At 40.8% G+C, this 14,098-nt stretch overlaps 1 protein-coding gene across 1 annotated transcript in view; it reads left to right on the top strand.

Moving 5' to 3' along the window:
• The first annotated feature begins 366 nt into the window (after positions 1-366).
• EFNA2 (ephrin A2) overlaps positions 367-14,098 on the top strand; it is a 386,935-nt gene continuing 373,203 nt past the window's right edge. Inside the window, exon 1 of the mRNA XM_032225961.1 lies at positions 367-814. Within this exon, the coding sequence (XP_032081852.1) occupies positions 693-814 (122 nt within the window). The 5' untranslated portion in view covers positions 367-692. The remainder of the gene's footprint in view (positions 815-14,098) is intronic.

The following is a 14,098-nucleotide window of genomic DNA, read 5'->3' as shown; positions in this document are numbered from 1 at the left end:
CCTCTGTGGGTGAAGGTCCTTCCAGCCAGGATGGCTGCACGCCTACAAAGAGTTTAAGAAGGGGAGCACAGGAGGAGAAGGAAGTTTGCAGAGCGCTCCTTTTTAGGAGAGAAGGGGGAAAAAAAAAGGAAAAAAAGAGCAAAACAGACTTCCCCCCCCTCCTCCCCCATTCGAAAGCTTGTGAGCCCGACTCTGGATCACTTTACAAGGAGCTCCCGAAACCTGGATGGACCGTAAGATGCTACGCCACTTCGTCCCTAAGAAGATCTTAAGAACTGCAAAGGTACACAGAACCTGCTCCATCTCCGTGCAATAAATCAGGAATCTCAGTTTTTTTTTCCTCCACACCTCCCTGCAAAAAAAAATAAGCAGAAAAAGAAGAAGTTGGCATCCCGCAAAGGGGGGCAGGAGGGGGGGCTGAGAGAGAGAGAGAGAGAGAAAGCCAGAGGGAGGTGATTACAGGGCTGGTGACCCCTGCCACTCACCCCCAGACATTTTAAGAAACATGCCAAAATAAAAAGGAGAAATGAACTGGGGTCCTTCTTCTTAAAGCATCAAAAAAAGCGCTGCAAAAAAACAAAAGGAAAGGAGAAGAAAAAATAGGAGAGAGAGAAAAAATCTCCACCCCCCCCAAAAAAAGAAAGGAAGAAAGAAAGAAAGGAGGAGGTTAAACCGAGCGCCAATCAAGTAAAATGCAACTTTCGGAGGTAGCGGCGCTTGTGGTCGCCCTCATTGGGGTTTGTGTCTGGACGGAGGACGGGAGCAAAGTTATCTCGGATCGCTTCGCGGTGTACTGGAACAAAACCAATCCTAGGTAAGTTTGGGGGGAAAGGGGGACCAAGCCGAGCTTGGGGGTGAAAAAAAGGGGGGAAAAGCTTTTTGTCTGTCCTCACTTGAGTTTGAATGGGGTGGGGCTCTGGGGGGGGGGGAAGAAGAGGTTGGGGAATTGAGGGAGGGGGTCCTTGGACTTTCCCAGCAGTTTGGGTTTTTTTGGGGGTGGGTGGGGAACATTGGACAAAGTGGAAGGAAGAAGAGAAGTTTTCCCACTTTGGATGCCTGAAATGGAGGTAGAAATCTTGTCTCTGGCTCCCCAACCCCCTTTGCAAAAGACATTAACTAGAAAAATTGCTGCAAAGAGACGCTGGAGGAAATATTTCCAGCTCAGTTCAGGAGGGGAAAAATTGCTTCTTCCAAACTATCAACCTTATTATTATTATTATTATTATTATTTTTAAAAAATGCATCCCACACTGTGGATTGCTACTGCAGAGAGGACAGAAGTGGAGTTTGAAAGTGGAGTTTTTATCCTGTCTGGTGTGAGGAAGATTAACCTACAAACTCTTGGGAAGTGAACTGGTTGGGTTTTTTTTTTAAAAAAATGACTATTTTTTTTTGTGCGGGGCTGGGGGCTAATTTTTGGCTGGCAGAGAGATGCTATTTTGATCTCTTTCTAGCTCAGCTCAGTTCTGGGGTCATATCTGGGTTTGTCTGGAAGTTCAGATCAGGCAAACCCATCTTCCTAAAATTTGTCATGATGATTGCAAATAGTATACTACTAAGGGCTGGAAGAATACCTCGCATCAAACACTTTGGGTCTCTTTTTTGCAAATTAATATTTGCTTAGTCATCGTTGGGGAGGGGTGGCATTATTGTGAATGCTTATTCCTGGATATATAATTTTTTTAGCAAAAAAATGGGTCAGGTCGTCTTTCTCTTACCAAAGTCCCCGGAGGCCAAGAACGCTTGGTTTGCTTAAATTTCACATCCCTTTGCTATTTTCAGGCTAACTTGGATATATTTCACTGGGGTGCCCTCTGTCTCTCATCTCTTCCCCCCATGCTTCAAATCCCCCAAATAATTCAACATTTGGGGGGTATGGACACACAAACACACACGAACATACACACACTCAGTCACGGACAAGCAGCTGTCCTACATTTTGGCACCTTGTTGAAAATAAGAAATATTTAAATCAGTCATCCAGAAGTCAGTTCTAGGAAGTCATAAGACTGTGCAGCCAAGGAGAACAATTTTCTGAAGCGGTGCAGACTGTAAAATCAATTATATGTCACTTAAGGTCTCGATCTTGTCAAATTAAAACAGTTTTCTACTGTGCCTCTCTCGCTTTCTCGCTCTCCTTAACCACTTTGGATGGAAATATGGTTTTCTTTCGTTCTTTTTTTTTTTTTAACTTGCTGGACCAAATAGGCAGACCTTATTATCTTTCCCCCACCACAGCCCGAAGAGGAAAGTTTTATATTTCCAATTTAGATGGGGAGGGGGGGGGGAGGAGTTGCCTTAATGTTCCTGTAGGATATTTCTAAATGTGACGGCACTTAAAACTGAGCAATTTTTTTTGAAGAGTCAGGCTGGCAAATGTTAGAAGCTCACCCAAAGATGGTGACCAAAAACGGATTTTTGGTGAAGGGCACGGCAGTTGATTATATTTTTTTGTTCCGGGGTGGGTGGGTGGGTTAGATTGTTTTTGTCCACTTCTGATATAAAGAGCCCTAATTGGCAAACTGGTTGGGTTATAATGGTCAGGTAAACCCAACGTTTCTAGAATGTGGGGCCTGTTTATGCCACCCTGGTCCATGCCTTTCTGTAGTGTACACGGCTTGTAATGTGAACTCAAACAGTGTTTAAATGAGTCCTCTGACTCTTCCTAGGTCCAAAGTAGAGCTAAGCATTCAGAAGTGACTTTTTTTTCCCCTTGCTGAGGGGCTTATAACAGCTTTCTGAAGTAGCTGAAACAGGCTGTTGGATGACAGCCAAATCTTTGATTGCTCATAATGGACAGGATCTTAACCCCAAAATAACAGCGTCTTCCTTTAATCTTAGCAAACGCCAAGCCCACCCTCTAAATTAAAAAAAAAACAACACAAAAACTTTCGGAAAAAGTGATTCTTATCCAGCCTCCATTGAAGGAGAAGCTTGCATTAACTTTCCCTCCTCCCCCCCCCCGCCCCCGTTTAGTATTTCATACATTGAATTTAGTGTTTCTAAATGGTGCATCCCTTCTGAATCTTTCATGGGTGCATCATTTTCTCTTTAACTCTGAAATCTTAGGAAACCTTTTTCCCCCCCTTTCTTTCCTTTTGGCAATTTGAGCCCAACTATAAAAAGGGAATAAGGAGAAATTCCTCCTTTACCCAGACGAAAAGACTAGTTTCCCAATACAATATTCATTTATTTAGAGCAAAAGCTAAAAAAAAAAAAAAACAACTCCCCACAAAATTAGCAATCCGTGGAATACTTTTAGGGAGCCACAGTAAAATTATCCCTGCGGGTTCTTTTTTTCTTTTTCTTTTTTGTGAGTGCCTTGGCTACAGTGGAGGGTTTTGTGTTTCTTGGTACAAGTTGTGTTGTGACACTTGTTTTCAGCGCCTCTTAGCTACCTGCTGATGTGTCAGGGCTATGGTAATGCGTGCAGAAATGGACCGGGGTGTCATCCGATTATGGAAAGGCCCGCAACAGACAGAAAGCTTGGGATTCTGAATTGTTCGCTGGCAATCACTTTTCACCTAAAAAATAATAATAATAATAATAATCTCCCCATTGGATATGAATGCCCCAACCTGCAGATTTGGGGGGCTCTTAATGGAAGGGTATTCTTGGTTTGTTCACAACTCGGAGTCTTTACGAGAGAAATCTTTTCTTCTCTGCCCTTCTTGCCATGGGGAATAAAGAGCTTCATTCTCCAACAAAATGTTTTGGGTTTGAAGGAAACGGGGAGCTGATTTCAAGGCAAACCTACATACTGTAAGGACATAGAAGAGAAGTTTAGAGGCCATCTTGGAGGTGATGGCTGAGATTCGAGGGAAGTTATCTCTGGAGACCATCATATTCTCGTGGCACTTGCTGTCTTCTGCAACCAACTTTTGGTCTTTGCCACCATAGTTTAGTAACCTGAAGCACTGGGCATAATTTAATCTTTTCAATTTGGGGGCAATAGGGTAGTTGAAGCCAACCTACTTGAGTCACATTGATTATTTTTCTCACGGAGAAATTCTCCATTTGTTTTACTAGCCATTAACTTCTTTCACCCCCCCCCCCCCATTTCCCCACTGTTTGCATTGCTATTTCCACTTTTCCCCCCTCACCTCAAAATCCCAAAGAGATGAATTTGCCTGATTTGGGCTGATTTTTATTTTTATTTTATTTTTAAAAGCCGTTGGGCCACTGATCTTCATTGAACCTTGTCTTAAAAAACGCATCCTTTATTTTGTCCATGTTTCTTTGGCTTTCTTTGTGTGATGTGGAAGATATTTTATGGCAACTTGATTTTCCCAGGGTTTATTTTTGGGTCTGGCCCCTCCCTCCCATTTCTTACATCATTGATAATTATGATTATCTACTTCCTGATTCTTGGCTTTGTAAAAATTAGTGGGGCCTTTTAGTGGGAATATCTGAAAGGTTCTGGATGCAGCTTTGAAGAGAAATGTGAAATATTTGGAATCACTGTTCTGTTTCCCTGCCCAAAAAATTGGAAAATGTTCCAAACTCTTATAAATTAAAGAAAAAAATGTTTCTAATGCAGAGCCACTAGAACTAAATATATTTTTTTCATCATCTTACCAGTACTTTATACATAGTTTGAGCGAATGCTGGTGAATTACCCTAATAATCATGCAGATTGTGGCTGTGTTATTTTTCTGTGAATTTGCCTACTTCCTAGTTTATTCTCATAGTGTTAGCGTTCGCAGGTAAAACTTAACCATCATGACCACAATTGCTCTTTCCTCTTCCCCCAAAACCAAAGCAAATCAGATGTGCAAAAATAGTTTGCAGGGAGAAGGGTTGCAAAGAGGCCGGTTTTAATTCTAACTGATCACAATCGCAAAATCCAGCTAGCAGTTCTTTCACATTTCATGGTGTCAGTTTTGTGGAAAGTGTGTCAGTTGTGTTGAAACTTAAGTGAGTAAGAGTTTGTATCGCTAGGACAGTGCTGGGCGAGCTCCCTTATCCTTTAACTTGATTGAGGGAATCCTTTCCTAAAGAACTTGGAAAATAAGAATTTCAAAGTAGATCTTGCTCAGTGCTTGAGGGAAAAAAAGATAGTCCCCCCCTCTTTAGTTTTGAATAATATCCATAACTGACTGAGATAGTTTCAGCCGCTGAAAAATAATGGTTTGTGGTTCAATAGTAGGAAAAAAAGATCCTCAATAAGATGAATGCACCTTGGTCTGAAATTCTAGATTTGCGTATAAATCCACCACAAAGTCCTGAATGTACAGTGGAAATTAGGAAACTGAAGAGATGAAGTCAAGATAATATACCATTTTTCCCCCTCTTGGAAGGCTGAGGAAGACCCGAAGATGTAAAAATCCCACAAAATCTTCCACGTCTATAATTTCCCTTCTTCTGCAGCTCTCTTTCCCCCTTTTATTATTCCCCTCTGAAAGCCACCGTTTCTCGTCTTGTGGCACATTTGCCTCCTCGTCTGAGGAAAGGGGATGCCTTCCTTGATAATTGTGTCTAAATTAAAAATCAATTGTAAATTGAGACACCGGGAACTTCGCCCATTCTGAATGTAATTTTTGATCCCCCGCAGGCATTCTTGATATCACCGACCCGTCAGCGTGTTTTTATGTGGTGGCCACGGGTCTGGAGAACATTTGAGAGATGTTTATTAAATATGTCTCTGCGTAGGCTGTTGATTGAAATATCGGCAGGTGGGAAAGGTTAGGCGTTAGACAAGGGTGGAGAGTCCCGTGTGTGTTTAAATGATGTGTGTGTGTGTGTATTTGGGGTGGGGGCGGGGTAATGGTGGTGGAGTGGTGTTTTTAATCTGAAATTCCTCAAGCCAAGCTGAGGTTGAATTTAAAAAAAAAACTCTAGGCGTCGTAGAAACCTGCTGTCATCCCAGAAAAACGGCCGCCATATTACATTTCCAGCAAGGAAAAACATCCCGAGATAGGCTTGCTTCTTGAGCAGAATTCAACTTGCGGCTTCCAATAAGCCAACTTGAGATTCACAAAGAAGACTAAGGATGGTTGTCCACTTTGGAGCACCAAACTTCACGTACGGCCAAGAAAATCTTTAAGGATAGCTTCCCTCTGGCTTTCCTCCTGCCACCACCTTTGTTTTGGTAAATTTAGGAATATCCCTTTGCACCAGAACAGCATTCGATGTGAAATACCAAACGTATTTTGCAAATAGGTGTGTGTTTTGTCTAGTTCGCAACGCTGTGCCGAGTTGCTTCCTTTACTCTGGAGCTTTGCAGAAGGATTCCTTAACTGGTAATCATTTGGGTCAAGAGGTTGGCCCTGTCTTCTGATTGTAAAATTCCCAAGGGTTCAAATGACTTTGGGTTGAGTGTGGATAGATGCCAAACCCAAGTGCCCGGAAAGATTGGGTGGTGACCCATAATTCGGTGTAGGTAAAACCCCTGTGATTTTGGTGGTGGGGGTTTTTTATCTGGGAGCTGGATGGGCTTCAGAGTCAAGATGTCCCCATTCCGTGCAAGGGCTGAGATGCTGTTAGAAACCCAAGCACATTTCTGTTCTTTGTGATGGTCTGACCAGAGAAATCATTTCCAAAGTATCAGAGATAAAGATTTGTCATTGTTGTTCACGCCACCTGCCACAGTGTAATGGGCAGTTTTAGTGTAATTCTAGAATGACAGCTTCCTTGCTACCAGATGAATTCCCAAGGAGACCACTACATAGCTATCTATCTCTCTATCTGCAGAAGGAAAAAGTGGAGGGGAAATAGAGAGATGGGTAAATGGTTGGCTATTTTCTCTCTCAATTGGCAAACGCAGATCCATCCCATTATTTTATTTTCCTTTGCCCTCCTGGCCTGTATTTAGCCACACAAATGTTTCTCTTGTTCAATTGTTGTTATTATTTCTTCCCAAAGAGCTTTCACTGATGGGACTGTTGTTTCAATTCTCCCAGTGTCTCTCGCCATCCTTCTCTTCTCGCCCTCAGATATAAATGACTCGAAATTCTCAGCAAATTTGTAGAATTACGGGAAATCAGTTTGCAATCTTGTGAATATTTCTGGAGGCAACCACCGGGCTGTGAGTTGATTCAGATTTCTCCGCAAGAGAATGAATGGTGTTAAAAGGTTCATCTGCTGATCTGAATAAATTCTTAAGATCAGTTTTTGGTGGTTCCACGAAGCTTCCTAATTTCAGAAGAAGCTTCCTAATTTCAGAAGGAATCGGATGCTTAGGTACTGCATTTTGGGGAGAAGGAATAAGGGAGAGAGTGTCTTCTCCTCAAATCACCTGTGATTTCCATTGTGGTCTCTCACAAACACAAAAGATGAAGGCATTAGAAGGAAACTGAAGTTAGGACCTTTGATGGTGAACCACTATAAGAGAGAGCTCTGAGGATGGGAAGGAAACAACAGCAACTTGGAGCTTAATTAATAACAAGCACATGTAGACTTCAGGGTCCCTCTTCTCTGGAGAAGAGATGGCTTTCAGTCTGGCATTCTTGGAAAACGTTTTTTAAAGACCCCATCTGAGTGAAATGGCTGATAAATAAGCGTTGAGCTGGTTCAGTTTCTGACCTTCTGCCTATTCATCTTTTATCTTCTCAAGAAGAAACCTACCTTTTGAGGTTCATCATGGATTTTTCTTGCTGAATACTATCCCACTGTATTGATAATTTAATTTAGTAAGTAAAAAAAATGTAACTGTGACAATTTGTGGGGTTCCCCCCCCCCTTGACTCTGCTTAATGTTTGGGCTACTTCACCCAGCCCTTTCTTGTGATGGTAGCTTCATCCTTCTGAAGATCCATTATGGTCTTCAATTGTTCTGAAATAGGCAGGCAGGCAAAGAATGGGATGGGCAAGAAGGTATGAAAAGAAAATCAGAAAGATGATTTCCTCCCCTCCATAATCTTTTTGTTTGGCTGAAATCAGGGTTGGAAAGTTCCTGATTTCTCCACCATTAACAATAAAATAATTCTTCTTTTGAAGAACACAGGCGAATAAGAGGGTACAGCAGAAAAATCCAGCCTAACTGAAAACATCTCCCTATTCTTCCTGTTCTGGAAGAGTGACACCATCATTTCTTCCATTTCTTTTATTTATTTAAAAGGTTTGTGTGGCCGCCCGTCTTAAAACACAACCAATACCTCCCTTCTGATGTAGTTGCTATAAAAAGCCATTTTTTTTTACAGCAAAATTGAGACCCACGGTCCATCTGGAGGCGTTCAATTCTTCCACCATCTTTATTCTCTTCTCCAAGCGGGTGGGATTTTTCTCTCTCTCTTTTACCTATCCTCTCCTTATCAATTAAATAAAACTATTGATTAAAAGTGTTTGCTTACCCGTTAACAATCAAAAAGATTCCATGGTCTACAGCACAAGTCAAGCCAAAAATAAAATAAAAATAATCCACGGTGAAGAGATACGGAAATCTCCGTGGCATAGAATGTAGTAGTCCTTCTCATCAATAACAAACAATGGGTAAAAAAAATAACCAGAATAGCCTTCAGAGACAACCAGTTAGGGTTGGCGCTAAATTAAACTACCTTTCTGGAAAAGGTAGGAATCTGTGATTATAATTCCCAAAGTGGATTTCAGGTTAAGATAAGTGGGATGAACAACATTCTTTTCCTATTTGGTTTCTCCTCTCCCCACAAAAAAACCCGCAACACAATTTATGGAAGATATCTACAAAGTGTGTCCTTATTAGGACCCACGGTATATTCCATCACGGATTTTAAAGAAGCTGGATCTCCAAGGTTGCGTTGTTTTCTAGACAGAACACAACAATGTTAAGACAGGAAGGAGGAATGTATCGTGGCCACTCAAGTTACAAGCTCTTCTTTGCTTTCTTTTTTTTTCTTTTGTCAAGTTTCTAGTCCTCTTGTTTGTTTGTTTTTGTTTTTAAATTTTTTTTAATGTTTTCGTAATCCCCACCCACCGCATCCCTGTAGTCTAAAAGATGATCACTATAAACCGTTTACAAATTCTTGGGATTATGAGGGTGACATGTTTGTTTTCTGATGGGAAAATGTACGGTGGCCACTCAGTTACAAGCTTGTTTGCTTTCTGATGAGAGAGGTATCTCAGCTTATTTCCCCAGTATACCCTTGACTATAAATCATAGAAACCTTTGCAGGATTATGCAGGGAGGGCCTATTTTTTGGTGTGTGTGTGTGTGTGTGTGTGTGTGTGTACGGTTATTATTTTGACCTGCTCTTGCATGTACATTAACATTAATTCCTTGCTACATTTCACCCTTGTTTTCCATTCATCCTTTAAAGGGGTTCTGTGTCCCCTTTTCAGGGTAGGGAATCTCTCATCTCCCTGCCCAGCATCTTAACTTCAAGTGGGTCCATTTATTCTCAAATCTTCGCTCTTGATTTCCACAGATCCAATTTAAACCAAACCTTTTCTACCGGCTTTCACTGGTAGGGGAAAAAAAAATAAATAACAAATTTCCCTGCTCCTTCCTCCCACCCCCCGAATCGGGGCAGAGTTCCTCAAATGCCATTATGCCCCCCTTTAAAAAAAAAAAGTTATCATTTTAAAATGCATTCTTCCCCGCCACCCCACCCTGCTTTCCTTTTCAAATATCCAGTTGGCCTGCCCATTCTCCCAAACCGTTAAATCCTCTTTATTGGTTCTTTGAGCTGCCTCAGCCGGGTGGTTAATAAACAGCAGATGCAAACAAGGTCCAATTTCTCTCTCTGGGGGACACAATTGTGTTTCCCCACAGGTTATATATTTGGCTGCCTTGTGTGCTGAATTCTAAGCGAAAGGTGGGGTCGGTCGGGCTGTCGTTGGTCTACACACTTGCCTTCTCCTGTTGTCTCATTGGTTTGAGTCTTGGGGGGGTTGAAGGTTTTGGGGTGCAAATAAAGGCCAGCTCGTCAACCCTCCCGGTTCTAAATTGTAGCACAGTTCGGCTTACACCTTCGGTTTTGCACCACCATCTTGGTTTTAGCACGTAGGCATGTGTGAACAACGCCTAATGGGCTCTCTCAGTGTGCTGTTTTTTTTAAAAGAAACACGCCAGGATTTCGGTGACATACGAAGACATATATTTAGGTTAGAGGCCTTTCTGCCTTGATGGTTTTAACCAACCCATGTGTCTCTGCTTGTGTTAGGCGTCTTCTGTTTCCCTCGTTTGGTGCTTTTGTCCTAATTACGAGAAATCATTATATAACAGTAGCTGTACAGCTGAAGAAAATACGAACATATGTATCCCCATGGACGTGTATTTCAGTGGAACGTACTTTACAGAAGTACAAGAAAAAAAGTCACAAGGGTGTATTTATATTATACATATGTGTATATTTTGTGAGTGTGTGACTGTTCACCCAAATGTACCTCCTCATGGTGTCTTGTCTTTTATTTTGATACTTACATTGAATATTTTCTTAGATCAAGATGCTGTGTGTCTAATCAACAAAACCATGCTATTTAAAGGTGATGTTTATTGCATATAAACATCCTGTAAAGTGTGTGTGTATATATGCATGTGTGTGTGTGTGTGTGTGTGTGTGTATGTATGTATGTATGTATGTATTTGTTGTATTATTTGTGCTGATAAATAAATAAAGGTAAAGTAAAATAAAGTAAAATCTAATATATATATATATATATGCATGTATATATGTATGTGTGTGTATATATATGTGTGTGTGTATGTGTATATATATATGCATGTATATATGTATGTGTATATATGTGTGCGTGTATGTATGTATATATGTATTTGTTTTCATAGATTTTCACGGGTGTAGGTATGCTAGTCTTGATGTATTCAGGTCTTTTCCCATGTAATATATATATATATATATATATATATGTGTGTGTGTGTGTGTGTGTGTGTGTGTGTGTGTGTGTGTGTGTAATATATATATATATATTGTATGTATATATATACATACATACATACATACACACATATATATAATATGCATATATTATGTATAATACATATGTACACATGTAGACTCATATGTAATACATAGACACATGCACTATATTACATACACATATATACATGTATTGCAAACATAGACATATATGCATATACACATATCTACATGTATATACTAAGCATATATTACACATACCTATATATAAATATGTTACACACACATATATATACACACACGCATGCACACACACACATGTATATGTCTACTCATCTTTTTTTAATGTTTGATCAGTAAAAATGACACATGAGAATAATAACAGCTGAAAAGATGATTCCCCGAGCTTATGATTTACATTTTGTCTGTGTAAAGGAGAGAAGAACAGAGAATGAAAAATAGAGTCAATGGTTTAAATAGAATTGGAAAGGGGTACAAATTACTGGCTATTTTACAATGGGTGGGGTACTACCCAGAAAGCCGGGGGGGGGGAATCAAATAAAGAAGAACATTAGGTATAAATTAATTACCTCTACCGCTACAAAGTTCATTTGAAGTAGGTAGGATAAGGACGATGGATTAACGCCAAAGGTTTTGTGAAAAGGGTGAGATTTGCAAAGAGGTTCAAATGGAAAGAAGAAAGTGTATAAATAGAAAGTGTGTGTGTGTGTGTGTGTGTGATATTTCCTTGTTTTAAGTATGATCCTCTAACCCCTACGATATGATAAATTGTTCATATTTCGGGTCACTCCTGATTTTAGTGAACTCCATAATAATCTTTCACAATAACACCGAGGCAACTAATTCCTTCCATCCTGTTTCCCTCCTCTATTATATGACTTCAAATTGTAGAGTTCATGGTGCCAGAACCATTTTTATTTTCTTCTGCTCATTTCTGCATCCATCTGCAAACAGTCATCTATGTCTTTAGCCATTTAAGAGTTGCTGGTGGTGTCACCGGTTCACTCTTGAATTATAGCTTGGGGATGAGATATTTTTCTCCCCTCTTTTATTTCTGACTTAACCCAACCATATTGGCTGTCAAGAAAGAAAAATGGCTCAGATTTGCCAACCTCCCCCCACCCAATTCCCTTCCCTAATTTTCTTGAAATTTCATTTTTAGGGGCCCTAAACAAATCCATCTCCGTTCCCAAATTCCGAATGAACACACAACCAAAAATTCAGTGGCCATTGCTCGTTCTGACTTTGGTGCTTTATCTCCTTAATTTTGTACTAACAAAATGTCTAGACTAGGGGTGGGTGGGTCACAATTTCCCCGGGAATCTCAAGCAATTTAGAGAAAGGTTGCAAAATTGGTTTAAAGTTAACCACTTATTTTTTTCCCCCTCTGGTCAGCCTATATATAGTTCTCCTAGGGTGAATTTTGACCTTGTCCTGGCAAAAGGGAGAGCAGATTTGAAGAGACTCCAGTTTTGCTGCCCAAACCATCCGTTTTATTCACGGAAGTGGCTGAAAAACATTTATTTCTCATTTAAATTAGCGGTCACACTACTGGAAATAGTATCTCTGTACATAATCCTTGCTGTGCATGGTTACATTGAAGTAGGACTTAATTTTGTGTGGGCACATTTAAGATAGTGCTTATTAGCGCCAGAGGTGAACACTTATCCAGGCGTTAATGCATATTATTTGAGTTATTTTTATTTTTAAATGTTTGCAATACAGTTAAGGATTTAAGGATATTTTTTTTCCTCCGTTGGATATTGGAAGGTGGGAAATCTTTGATCCGGTGATGCTGTCACAATTTTTGTTATTGTTTTTGTTTGCTTTACAGCTGTTTATGTCAAAGGGACTCACGGCGCCACACTCTTAATCTGGTTAAATTAAAAATCTAGAAGTTGCATTCACATATCCCAGGCAGGATTAATTTTAACCTTGGTTTGGTGTGGGGTTTTGGGTTGGCTTGGTGGGGTAGACCGAGCTTTATGTTTTAGGTTATGGTTTTGAAAATAGGCGAATGCCTTAAGAAGATTAAACACATTGCATGAATGCAGCCATAGAGTATAGGAAGGAAATGTTTTTCTTGGAAGGAAGACCTCTTTAAAATTATTAGATTGTAGCTTTGTGGGGAATGCACCGAAGTACTGAAAATGAGACCGAGAAATAAAAAAAACTGATTAAGTCTATAGGACCTCCAAAATCAAACATGCTGTGAAGTCCTACGCCAGGACAGCATTTAAAATTCTGGGACACCCTTTTCTGAAATGTAAAAGGATTTCAGATTCTTGGCTGAATAATTTTAAATTTCCTAGTTTCTTTTGCGGAAGTTCTGGGTTAGCTTCTATCTCTACTCTCAGCTCAATTGTCTTTCCTAACGATCAAGTTCTTAGGTTTCCCCCTTCCCCATTTAAAGTCATTCTGCTTTTTCCCAGGGGGTGGGAATAGGACATTGAAAGAATTCCGACAGGGTGAATTGCTAGTTTGCCATCCTTTTTCTGCTTCAGTTCTCCACTCCAGAAAAATCTCTGAACAAAGTCCTGCCCAGAACCTGCTTCTGACATTCATGGAGACCACCAAGCAGGAGAACGTTGTTGTTAGTTGTGAAGTTGTGTCCGACCCATCGCGACCCCATGGACAACGTTCCTCCAGGCTTTCCTGTTCTTTACCATCCTCTGGAATCCATTTAAGCTCATGCCTGCTGCTTCAGTGACTCCATCCAGCCACCCCATTCTCTGTCTTCCCCTTCTTTTGCCCTCAACCTTCCCCAGCATGAGGCTCTTCTCCAGGGAGTCCTTCCTTCTCATTAGGTGGCCAAAGTCTTTGAGTTTCCTCTTCAGGATCTGGCCTTCTAAAGAGCAGTCAGGGTTGATCTCCTCTAGGACTGATGGGTTGGATCGCCTTGCAGTCCAAGGGACTCAGTGCAGGAGTCTTCTCCAGCACCAGAGTTCAAAGGCCTCCATTTTTTGGCACTCACCCTTTCTTATGGTCCAACCTTCACAGCCATACATTGCAACTGGGAAAACCAGAGCCTTCACTATATGCACTTTTGTTGGCAGGGGGATGTCTCTGCTTTTTTGTATGCTGTTGAGATTTGCCATAGCTTCCCACCCCCCAAGAGCAAGCGTCTTTTAATTTCTTGGCTGCCGTCCCCATCTGCGGTGATCTTGGAGTCCAAACATACATAGAAACATAGGTTGACTGTTTTTTTTGGAACTTGCAATGTGCGGTTTGAAGGGGTTGATGGGCATCTGATCATCCCAATTTGGTTTGTTGCTTGAAGCTAGC

Source organism: Thamnophis elegans, chromosome 1, assembly GCF_009769535.1.
Source record: "Thamnophis elegans isolate rThaEle1 chromosome 1, rThaEle1.pri, whole genome shotgun sequence".
In the NCBI taxonomy this organism is placed as follows: domain Eukaryota; kingdom Metazoa; phylum Chordata; class Lepidosauria; order Squamata; family Colubridae; genus Thamnophis; species Thamnophis elegans.
This window is presented reverse-complemented; position numbering and strand designations above follow the sequence as displayed.